This window comes from Myxocyprinus asiaticus, chromosome 37, assembly GCF_019703515.2.
Source record: "Myxocyprinus asiaticus isolate MX2 ecotype Aquarium Trade chromosome 37, UBuf_Myxa_2, whole genome shotgun sequence".
NCBI classification, from domain to species: Eukaryota; Metazoa; Chordata; class Actinopteri; order Cypriniformes; family Catostomidae; genus Myxocyprinus; species Myxocyprinus asiaticus.
The window spans coordinates 3,927,010-3,939,684 of NC_059380.1; the positions used below are offsets into that span (position 1 = coordinate 3,927,010).

Below are 12,675 nucleotides of genomic sequence, written 5' to 3' on the forward strand. Positions count from 1 at the left end.
CTTAAACATCGATCTGTTTCTCACCCACACCTATCTGAACACATGGATTTGACCACTGGAGTCATATGGATTACTCTTATGTGGATTTTGGAGCTTCAAAATATTGGCACCCATTCACTTGCATTGTATGGATCTACAAAGCTGAAGTATTCTTCTAAAAATCTTCATTTGTGTTCTGCAGATGAAATTAGGGTATTAGGGTGAGTAAATGATGAGATCATTTTCATTTTTGGGTGAACAATTCCTTCATTACTTTTATATCTCTCATCATCCATCAAAATAATAATAATCAAAGAATCAGACCTCTGATTTAGTTCTGTCCTAGTTTTCTCACACAATTATTTGTTGTTACATTTTATTTTTTGCATTCAGTTGTTTTTCTATGCATTGAATGGACCCACCAGTTTAGAATGACTGTTAACAGATTATTGTACATTTCTGTTATTTTTAAAGTGACCCGGAGCCTTTGGAAATGTGTTGTATCCTGCAAACAAACATTTTAAAAAAGGATGATCACATGTTTAGCCTGCAGCTCTTTCGGTGAGTAAACAACACACCATTTTATTCACAAAGCCAAACAGGCCTACGCTAGAGAATCTCCATTCTGTGAAACAACATCACAATCCACAACTAAAAGATTGTCTCAACATTCATCTTTTAACTTCATTACAGTTAATGTCTGAAAAAACAACAACAACAACAACAACAACAACAAAACAGCACACTGCATGACTGCACAAAATCAGAAGCGGCATCAGTTTGCTACAATGCCCTTTGGCAAATAAAACCAAAGAAGCATTAAGGTGAGGGATTAAGACACAAAACTGCAATAAGGGATGTATTTTCTGCATCTTGAAAATACTAAGAATGACATGCCTTCCTTCAAAGCATCACTGAAGTGGCAAAAACAATGGTCACCAGTAACCCATTTCCTGCCAGAATTCATTAGTACTGACCAAGTAAGGCATTATAGCATCAGTCAATAATCAATAAAGGTCCTTTGCAAAGACTTTCAGAAGCAGAAAAGACAAGGATCATGACTATTTTTATTCACATTTGCTGAGGCTTGTAAAACACTCCAAATCAAAGTCTCTTTCAGTCTTTAGAACCGCAAGTCTCAGTGAAAAGTATTCATCCAAGTATTGAAGATAAAACAAAATAACTAAGTATTGCGCATATTACATAACATTTGTTCATCCTTTCACATTTATATGGGTTTGCCTCTCAAAACACATTTGTTGTAGATAAGTATGGACTTTTATCTTTAAATATCTTTGAAAACGCAATAACTAACAAAACACTGATTGCAAGTGAGTCATACAATTACTGTAAGTTCCAGGCCATTGAAAGTCTCAAAGTTCATAAAATAGCCATTCTAATTTTCCATACATGTATTTTCATTTGTGGTTTTAGAGGGAAAAGAACAAACACCAATTATAGGTCAAAATCCAATCCAACAATAATGAACACAAACTGATGAAAAGAAAATCCCCTCCAAATTCTCCTGGTCTTATCAACTAAACATGTTTAAAAGTGAAACGCTGTATAAAGTGAAACTGTGCAATTTGTTAAATCAAGGAGCCATTTTTACCTGATCTGACCCCACAGGTTGTTCCAAACCCAACTTTCTTTCATCCGAGGAACACAAGAGGAGATTTTAGTGTATGTTAGTCTGAGTCACCATTCACTGTCATTGCGATAAAAATGAATGGTGACTGAGGCTAACAGAGTGATACAGATTTCCCAGTTCGATTCGATTCTGATTCTCTATTTGATTCCGATTCATTGGGGTATATTTCAGTTATAATGTCCATTTTACTTACATATGAAAGAAATTCTCTCTCAGCTAGGGTGACCAGATGACCATGACAAAAAATACCCCTGGAGTCACGAGTTTGAATCCAGGGCATGCTGAGTGACTCCAGCCAGGTCTCCTAAGCAACCAAATTTGCCCAGTTGCTAGGGAGGGTAGAGTCACATGGTGTAACCTCCTGGTGGTCGCAATTAGTGGTTCTCGCTCTCAATGGGGCGTGTTAAGTTGTGCGTGGATCGCGGAGAATAGTATGAGCCTCCACATGCTGCGAGTCTCCACGGTGTCATGCACAACGAGCCACGTGATAAGATGCACAGATTGACTGTCTCAGAAGCGGAGGCAACTGAGACTTGTCCTCCGGCACCCTGACGACCGGAGGAAAAAATGAGGAGCTGCACTCCTAACCAAAAGAATGCACAATCCTTTCTTTCTCTTAAAATAAATAAACAGAACGCATAGTCTGGAAAAAATACTGGTATGCCCGTTTCAGATGGGATTTAAATCAATGAGAAGCTCTGGTAATTATTACATTTCCCCACATCACTGTATAAAACGAATCTCATCCAAATAGGGTTTATGACATCACATGGCTCGTTGATACAGGGTTGCGATTTTACTGACCGGGTGTCAGATGTTTATTGGGAAGGGGATGCATTTTTTATTATTTGATTCCTTGAACTGTGCTGTTCAGCTATTATCATCCCTCCCTCTCTGGTTTTTGGCTTTTAGCAGGTGAGTAAACCTTTCTTATGGGCTGACAGATAGCAGCAGCGGTGGGAGGGGGTGATTAGGGGAAAGCTTAGCACTGCAGAAAAAGCCCCGCTGATTCTGAGACTTCAAGAATGAACCATTCTCTCATTATTTGTCAGATGCTTCTCATTACAGAATAAGCACGTATCACAGCAATGATAATTTTCGTAAAATATTAGGCTAAGTCTGATTATAAGGACAAAAGTTGTCCCAACTGTAACTCCGTCAGGACACGGCTCATAAAATCGGGACTGTCCCAGTTTAATCGGGATGTCTAGTCATCCCTATGCTCTCAGCTAATGCTGTTAATTATACATGGGACCTTCTAACTTGGTACATTACAAAATATTAATTATACAAATTATATTCTATCATTAGTTTTTCATCATTTTGGTCACATATTAGCTTTTTAAATTCCATGTATTCCATCCATGAATATGATGTCTTAAAATTGCACATTATATAATGTTTACATGCATAATTTGTACTATTCACAAGGATTTACAATATATTGAACTGTAGATCAAGCGTTAAAATGGTACTGTGTCTTTAAGAATAGTGACAAGTGTTTTGGCTGAATGCAAATTGACAAGAATGGAGTCGAATGGCTTCTTTACTGCATCCATGTGATTAGAATTACACGTTTCTTTTTAGTTTTTAGTTGTTTTTTTTTGCTGTTTTAGGTCTTTTTTACCAGCCAGTGGCTAATCACAGACATTTTTAGTCTCATAGCGCAAAATCTGATTGCATATGTGAGCGATTCACCCACGTTGTAGAGGGTTGCTGCATAGTTAAATATCAATCTTGGGATTTTAAGAATCAATATCGAGATTGTGTAAAAGAAGATTGGTAAATCAAGGTTTTTACCAAGTCCTACTGCCTAACATCTCTTAAGGAAAAAGTAATATGGGTTTGGAGCAACCTGGATAAATTAATTAACTTTGATTTTGGGGGCCTAGGTAGCTCAGCGAGTATTGACGCTGACTACCACCCCTGGAGTCACGAGATCGAATCCAGGGTGTGCTGAGTGACTCCAGCCAGATCTCCTAAGCAGCCAAATTGACCTGGTTGCTAGGGAGGGTAGAATCACATGGGGTAACCTCATTGTGGTCATGATTAGTGGTTCTCACTCTCAATGGGGCGCGTGGTGAATTGTGCATGGATCGTGGAGAGTAGCATGAGCCTCCACATGCGGAGTCTCCATGGTGTCATGCACAACGAGCCACGTGATAAGATGCGCGGACTGACAGTCACAGAAGTGGAGGCAACTGAGACTTGTCCTCCACCACCCGGATTGAGGTGAGTATCCGCACCACCACGAGGACCTACTAAGTAGTGCGAATTGGGCATTCCAAATTGGGAGAAAAGGGGATAAAAATTAAAACTTTTTTTATTGTATTTTTTTATTATCCTTTTAAAAATACCGCCGTTGTTGTAACCCAATGCACTCGGATTAATTTAGTCATATTATATTTTTGACTTCAATAAAAACAGTTAATTTAGATGTTATCACATTAAGTACATGTTTGAAGCTGAAGTACTGTATGTAATTTCTGTGCTACTAGAGCCTCAACCCCCAACAAACAGAGCAATTTTCACACCACCACAGAAACACAGTGCTTACAATTTTAAAAATAAAATAAAATAAAATAAAATAAATGAACATATGAATGGCTTACTTATAGTTGTCTCTGCATATTAAGCTGGGATAGAAGAAATTATTTGAACACAGAACAAATTACATACTTCAGCTTTAAGTTGTCTGATAAAACATATTGCACAATAGTACACAGTGTCCTATTTCAATAACATTTTTAACTATAATTTAACACTGATGAAGACACATGTGATCAACTTTCAGACAGTCCAGTTCAGCCCTCATGGCAGACAGCATTGCCATTGATAATGCTAAAGCTGGCTACAGAGTGATTCTGGGTGCTTTTGAATGAGCTAAGTCGTGTGTTGTTACGCCTCGTGCTTTGGGAACGCAGGGAAAGGGATGGGCAACAGCAGCACAGTTGCTTGTTGAACTGCTTTCGAAAGGATTTGCTGAGCAGGTAGAGAGTGAAGGGGTTCACGCAGGAGTTGGTGAAGGCAAGGATCCGTGCGCACACACTGGAGATGAAATGGGCCATGGAGGTGTCCACCTCTGTGTAGTGATAGGAACGGTAGAGGTAGATCACATGGCTGGGGAGCCAGCAGATGGCAAACAGGCCCACGAACACCAGCACTGTCTTGGCAAGCCGCATCCGTGACTCAATCTGTGGTTCAGAGAGCAGAGCTTTAAATATCACATGTTGTTTTCTGTAAGATCCACATGTAACGTGCATGCAGGGCAGCAAAATAATAGTGTTTGAGGTAAGTGTAGGTTTTGGCCTTTGGTTATGTGTAAATTAAATGTGGCATCAGAGCGGCTTTACTGTTGTTATGACACTTGGTACACATCTTGTTTCCTGTTGGCTGTGCATGAGAATCAATAGTGTAAAGGCAGCTACAGTGCTGTGAAAAAGTACAACTGTTTTTGTGTATATCTCATACAAAATTGTTTAAAAAATTAATTATAATTATATATCACACATATACAGTGAAATTCATTTTTTCACATATCCCAGCTAAGCTGGGGTCAGAGATGATACAGTGCCTCTGGAGCAGATAGAGTCAAAGGCCTTGCTCAAGGGCCCAACAGTGGCATCTTGGCAGTGCTGGGGCTTGAACCCCTGACCTTCTGATCAGTAACCCAGAGCCTTAACTGCTGAGCCACCACTGCCCCTGATTCTAACAAAATTCTAACAAAATCTAACATAAGACAAAGGCAATCTGAGTAAACAAAATACAGTTTTTTAAATAATATTGTTATTTATTGATTTATTTCCAATACCAGCTGGGGCTGTGTGAAAAAGTATTTGTCCCTACTAAATCCCCAAATCTATGAAACTGCATTCATAATGGGGTTCAGCTGGACTAGACACACCCAGGCCTGATTACTGCCAGCCCTGTTCAAACAAATCAACACCTAAATAGACATTTCAGCAGCATGAAGTTGGCTCAAAGGTCTCACCCAGTAGCACACTATGCCAATGTCGAAAGAAATTCCAGAAATGATGAGGAAAAAGGTGATTGAAATACATCAGTCTGGGAAGGGTTACAAAGCTATTTCAAAGGCTCTTGGACTCCAGACGAACCACAGTGATAGCCATTAACTCCAAATGGAGAAAACTTGGCATAGTAGTTAACCTTCCCAGAAGTGGCCGACCTTCCAAAATTCCTTCAAGAGTATAGTGACGAGACATACAGGAAGTCACAAAAAATCCAAGGACAACACCCAAGGAACTGCAGGCCTCTCTCGCATCAATAAAGGTCACTGTTCATGACTCCACTTTCAGAAAGACATTGGCCAAAAATGCCATCCATGGAAGAGTGGTGAGGCGAAAAACACTGCTAACCCAGAAGAACATTAAGGGTCGTCTGAATTTTACCAAAACACACCTTGATGATCCTCAAAGCTTTTGGGAAAATGTTCTGTGAACTGATGAGTCAAAAGTGGAACTGTTTGGAAGACAGGGGTCCCGTTACATCTGCCGTAAATCAAACACAGAATTCCACTAAAAGAACATCATATCTACGGTCAAGCATGGTGGTGGTAGTGTGATGGTGTGGGGATGCTTTGCTGCTTCAGGGGCGACTTGCAATACTTGATGGAAACATGAATTCTGTTCTCTACCAGAAAATCCTAAAGAAGAATGTCCGGTCATCAGTCCGTGAGTTGAAGCTATTAGACAATTATCTAAAGCATAGGAGTAAGTCCTCTGAATGGCTCAAAAGAAGCAAAATTAAAGTTTTGGAGTGGCCTATTCAAAGTCCTGACTTGAACCCGATTGAGATGCTGTGGCAGGGCCTTGAATGGATGCTCGAAAACCCTCCAATGTGGCTGAACTACAGCAGTTCTGCGAAGAAGAGTGGTCCAAAAATCCACCACAGCGTTGTGAAAGACTGATCTCCAGTTATCGGAAGTGTTTTGTTGCAGTTGTTGCTGCTAAAGGTGGCACAACCAGCTAATAAGTTTAAGGGGGTAGTTAGTTTTTCACATGGGTGATATTGGTGTTGGATAACTTTTTTGCTTCAATAAAAAAATATATATTTGAAAACTGCATTTTGTGTTTACTCAGTTTGCCTTTGTTTTATGTTATATCTCGTTTGAAGATCTGAAACAATTTATGAAAAATACACAAAAATGGAAGAAATCAGGATACTTTTTCACAGCACTGTATAAATAGGTAAAAAGATGCAAGGAAGACAAGACATCTACATTTTAAAATTTTAAATGCTGAACATTGAAGACAGTTGACAATCCAAAACTGGCAATTCAAGTCATTTACTAAAGCACATAATTTGTAACGTGATACATTTTATCAGTTGCATTACATAACCAACTACATTTACAAGCTTGTTTGAGTTTGATCAGATTGCACAGTAGTCCAGCTGATAGAGCATTACACTTGCAATGAAAAGAGCACGCAAGTCGACACATGAGCCGAAAATCTCATAGAAGTACCACAAAATGACACGATTGCTTCAGCAATTACTTTTTCATTTCACATTCGCTTTTTATGATGCTATCACTTAGGTTTAGATTTAAGGTTTAGGGTAGGGAGGTCAGTTTTGTTGATTTTACACTCAGAGTGTTAGTCTTAAAAACGTCATCAGTTTGGGTAAACATTTAACTTGCTTTTAGCACAACACAGTGGACATTTCACCACTCACCTGTCTCCTTTTGTGAGCGTTCCCCTCCACAGGCATGTCAGTCGCACTTCGAATCAGACTCTTAGCAATAAAGATGTAGTACAGAGAGATAATGAAGAGAGGGATGATGTACAGAATGAGGAAGGAGGACATGGAATGGATTTTGGGGTGCAGGCCTCCAGCGTGAGGGTACGGGGCACATGCCATGAAAGTCTCATTGCTTTTGGGGATGTGGAAGGTGTGGAGGTCGGAGAACACCGCTTCAGGAACAGCCAGGACCATGGAGAGCAGCCAGATTGACGCAGCTCTTAGGAAGACCTTCAGTGTGGCATTTGACGTCTGGACATTCATCGGTTTGACAATGACCTTGTATCTAAGAGAAAGAAAAGAGCCCAGGAACAACAGTACATGAGCCATTTTAATTAAGTACACAAATCAAAAGGAAAATTATAACAATTTCTCTGGGAGGAAATCCTTAATTACCTCACAGTGTGCCACATAATAAATAAAGGCCATTCTCAAAGACTGCTGTGTCTCAGAGTCATCACTATAATACTCTTTCGGTTGATCAGAGGAATATGATACTCTTCAACGCTCTTACAAACAGGATGAGAATTTGTGATGGATGACAACTTTTCAAAAGTTATCAGAGTTGAAGTGAAAGTGCATATTCTTTGATTTGAATGCATAGTATATAGACAACGAAAACCTCCCTCCCACCTGGATGTGCCGTCTGCCATCTGTTCATTAGGGCTTTTTATATACTAATCTAAATATGACACACAAAGACACTCCCGATCATAAAATACAGTAATGTTCAAACAGTCCCAATACAAAAGAGGAGAAACAGTCGTTCTCGGAATTGGTCATGTAGTACCTGTTTTAAAGTATTTTGTCTTTGCCTCACATCGAAAACATACGTGAAAGACTCATCCATAATTGGCTGCTCTCATTCTGCAAGATCTTTCTGAATAGTGTAGTCAGGCTGAGTTAGTCATGTTAAAGGAATATTCAGGGTTTAATACAAGTTAAGCTCAATCGACAGTATTTGTGGCATAATGTTAATTACCACAAAAATGTATTTCAACTTGTCCCCTTCTTTTCTTAAAAAAAAAGAAAAAAAAGAAAGAAAAAAAAGAAAAAATCGAGGTTACAGTGAGGCATTTTCCTGTACAATGGAAGTGAATAAGGCCAACCCGTAAACATTAAAATAACATTACAGCTCAAATAATACACAAGTTTTCACAGAAGAATTAATGTACTGTAAATGTTTTAATACAATTAAAATCTTCACATTTCTGCCTTTAAACCTTACAAAAATTGGCCCTATTCACTTCCATTGTAAGTGCATCACTGTAACTTTTTATAAAGAAAAGGAGGGACGAGTCAAAATTATTTTTTGTGGTAATCAACATTATGGGGCAAATGCTGTCGACTGAGCTTAACTTGTCTTTAACACAGAATATTCTCTTAAATAATATTTTTGACTTCAACCAGTTAATTTAGATGTTATCGCATGAAGCACATTTTTGGACAATATATACCCATGTTTTAGGAAACCTGTTTTTATATAAATTGGAAATTTTATCTTAATAATGAGAATAATCATTCTTAAAAATGATTGAAATTCCTTTCACAAAAATACTAATCAAAATCACATAACCACAAACACTGACTGATTCTCATTGAAATCCGGAGCAACTTGGTCCTCAATTGATCCATAGCTCTGAGGATGCACCATTTCACCATTCCTCTTGAGTGCTCTAGCATCAACACAAACAGGTACATAAAGCAGTTAATTTTTTCCATCATTAGACATGGAATACTTCATATGCCACTGCATGAACCCGAAATGACCAGCCGGTTGAACTGCGATGCACCTCACTGATCTCTGCCTGTATCACATTGGTCTAATAATGGACTACACTCTTAAAATGGAATGCATAGACTATCAATTAATTGCAAACAAAAGTCTTCATCAACCAACTAACAAAGGTCAATGCATCTATGTGAACTTCTGCAGTTAACCCAGGATGGACTTCAAAAACATTAGTCATTAATCTTACAGTTCATACAAAATCTTTGTTTAAACACTGACCCTTAACACTTACCATGACTTGCACTGCACATAAATAAGTAATATTGGCATTATATTCATGTTGTTTAGTCAGAGGGGAACTGACCCCCACAGTGAGTCTGGTTTCTTCCAAGATTATTTTTCTCCATTAACCAACATCTTATGGAGTTTTGTGTTCCTTGCAGCAGTCGCCTTCAGCTTGCTCACTGGAGTTCTAAATACAATTATTATTTAATTACTTATTTGTATACACAATTTATAATCATATTTAATCAAACTACACAATGATGACTCTAAGACTTTATATTGGGACTACTTTGTATTACAGTTTAATTTTCTGCTAAAGCATGATCTTCTGAAAAGCTGCTTTGAAACAATGTGTGTTGTGAAAAGCGCTATACGAATAAAAATTACTTGACTTATTTTTCACTTCTGTTTGCCTGTTCCTATCAAACACTACTTTAAGAGAATAGACAGACTACAGAGGCAAAACACAGAAGGCTGATGAATAGAACAGAATAAAACAGAATCAGTGCTGAACTGAATCACTGAAGTCATGGCTGACTTGAAACAAAACCCACTAATTGTAAAGTACCCATTATTAAACCCTATTCATACTCTACACTAGAAAAAAGCAGTAACCTTCAATTGCTACCTTAAAGGAATATTCTGGGTTTAATACCAGTTTAGATCGATCGACAGCATTTGTGGCATAATGTTGATTACCACAAAAAGTAGTCCTCCTTTTCCTTAACAAAAGCAAGAATTAGGGGGCCTGGGTAGCTCAGCAATTATTGACGCTGACTATCACCCCTGGAGTTGTGAGTTCGAATCCAGGGCGTGTTGAGTGACTCCAGCCAGGTCTCCTAAGCAACCAAATTGGCCCGGTTGCTAGGGGGAGTAGAGTCACATGAGGTATCCTCCTTGTGGTCGCTATAATGTGGTTCTCGCTCTCGGTGGGGTGCGTGATGAGTTGTGCGTGGATGCCGCGGGGAATAGCGCGAAGCCTCCACACGTGCTATGTCTCCACGGTAACGCGCTCAACAAGCCACGTGATAAAATGCGTGGATTGATGGTCTCAGACGGAGGCAACTGAGATTCGTCCTCCACCACCCGGATTGTGGCGAGTCACTACACCACCACGAGGACTTAAAGCGCACTGGGAATTGGGCATTTCAAATTGGGGAGAAAATCATAAAAAAAAAAGAAAAAAAGAAGAAGAAGCAAAAATGGAGGTTACAGTGACGCACTTACAATGGAAGTGAATGGGGTCAATTTTGGGGGAGTTTAAAGTCAGAAATGTGAAGCTTATAATTTTATAAAAGCATTTACATTAATTCTTCTGTTAAAATCTGTGCATTATCTGTGCAATTTTAATGGTCATTTTAGGGTTTTACGGTTTACAGTGTTGCGTTGCCATGGTAACGAAGTTGTAAAATTCGAAATAACTTTATGCAGATGCGGTTAGTAAGTGATTTTATCACACTAAAATCATGTTAACACGCATATTGTTTATGTCTTGTGGTTATACTTTTGAAACAGCATTTTAATGTTTACAGATTGACCCCATTCACTTCCATTGTAAGTGTCTCACTGTAAACCAGATTATTTTTCTTTAGAAAAGGAGGGAGGAGTTGATTTTTTTCTTCTTCTTCATTGTGGTAATCAACATTATGCCACAAATGCTGTCGACTGAGCTTAACTTTGAACCCAGAATATTCCTTTAAGGAGCTTTGCTTGCCTGATCTAACCCATACAGTGTGTTTTGTTGGTGTAAACTATAATCCATTCGTGCTGATTCAGTGATGTTATATATATATATATATATATATATATATATATATATATATATATATATATATATATATATATATTATTTTATTTATTTATTTTTTTTAAATTTATTTATTTATTTTGCTTATATAAAAACAGTTAATTAAGATGTTACTAAATTTTTTCAGTGCAGTAAAACTTAAGCCTACTCTGAAACTAAATGCTTGCAAATGTTTGTCTTGATGATAGGCAAAATAATCAACAATGTTTAGACATTTAAAAGAACTGGTCACATTTTAAAATAGTGTTCATGTTACTCAGTATATACGCACGTTTCGCTCTCTGGAGCGAAATATATTTAAAGACAAAATCTGTTACCTGTCCGCTGCCAAAGCGGTGAGCGTGAACACCGACACTCCGACCGACGTCAGCTGGATGAACGGGATGAGTTTACAACCAAGCCGCCCAAAGAGCCACTCATCCGAGAGAAACTTGCTGGCGTCCACGGGCGCGCAGGTGACCAGGAGCAGCACGTCTCCGAGAGCGAGGCTCGACATGAACAGATTAGGGACATTGCGCATGGATTTCACGATGCAAAACGTCAAAATGAGCGTCACGTTACCAATTAGTCCAACAGTAATAATAAGCGCGTAAACGGTGGCGATAATAATGCCTGAACGCAAGTACGGATGCTCCGGAGCGGCGCTGACGTTGTTGCGCTCCAGCGAGTCGTTCAGAGGCAGAAACTTTGAAACATCAGGTGTCGGTGTGTCGTCGAAAGACATGTTAACATGTGTGCATGTTGTGCCTCAAGACTCCGATGAAGCTGAATATGACCATTAACACAGATAGTTCACATCCCTTTCTGTTCTTTACTTGGTATTCCTCTCCAGCGCGTCTGCTGTGAACTCTGTGCGCAAATGGAGAGTCCATGTGAGGTTTGGACCGTGTATGTCAAACTGGTGCGCCTGCGCTCTCAGGTGTTCTTTCAAATATAGATTTAGTTAATATTGAAAAAAAAAAGTATTAATAGACAGCTTTAAAAGAAGTCAGTTGTGCAGTTGAGTAGACCGGGGTTGGTTGGCAACAGAGTTCATTTCTGGCAATTCATTTTGTTATTAATTAATTAATTTAAAAAAATATATATATATATAATAACCTATTGTTCACCTTCTTGATCTACACTGATTGATTCTGTCAGTGCATTTGAATGTTAAAATATGTTAAAGTGAAGTCAGCTTTTCATGTTATCTACTGTATGTGAAAACAAAAATGCAACCCTTCTGCGAAAGATTTTATAACAATATGGAGAGCGATTCAAATATAGTAATTTCAGCAGTGATGGGTATCAGCTATATTTTGATTTTGATTTGTATTCTTGTGATAAGTTATGCAAGGTGATTGACATCATTTGCAAAATGTGGGTTGGCTGGCACATTGATTCTGGAGTTGGTTGGCACATTGGATATATAAAAAAAGAACAGATAATAATTCATAACCTTCATAAAGACTATTTACCAAA

The 12,675-nt window shown here is 38.5% G+C and overlaps 1 protein-coding gene across 1 annotated transcript; it reads right to left on the reverse strand.

The window, feature by feature from the left end:
• Positions 1–4,241: 4,241 nt before the first annotated feature.
• LOC127427598 (gastrin-releasing peptide receptor-like) lies at positions 4,242–11,953 on the reverse strand. The gene is made up of 3 exons (XM_051675274.1): positions 11,532–11,953; positions 7,325–7,676; positions 4,242–4,824 (listed from the first exon to the last, which is right to left on the reverse strand). The coding sequence occupies exons 1-3, from the start codon at positions 11,936–11,938 to the stop codon at positions 4,435–4,437; spliced, it is 1,149 nt and encodes a 382-aa protein (XP_051531234.1). The 5' UTR covers positions 11,939–11,953; the 3' UTR covers positions 4,242–4,434.
• Positions 11,954–12,675: the final 722 nt, after the last annotated feature.

Coding starts and splice junctions, on each gene's coding strand:
- LOC127427598 (XM_051675274.1), bottom strand. CDS start 11,938: ATGTCTTTCGACGACACACCGACACCTGATGTTTCAAAGTTTCTGCCT. Junction 7,677..11,531: donor ACCGCTTTGGCAGCGGACAG/GTAACAGATTTT, acceptor TCTTTCTCTTAG/ATACAAGGTCATTGTCAAAC. Junction 4,825..7,324: donor ACGCTCACAAAAGGAGACAG/GTGAGTGGTGAA, acceptor TCTGAACCACAG/ATTGAGTCACGGATGCGGCT.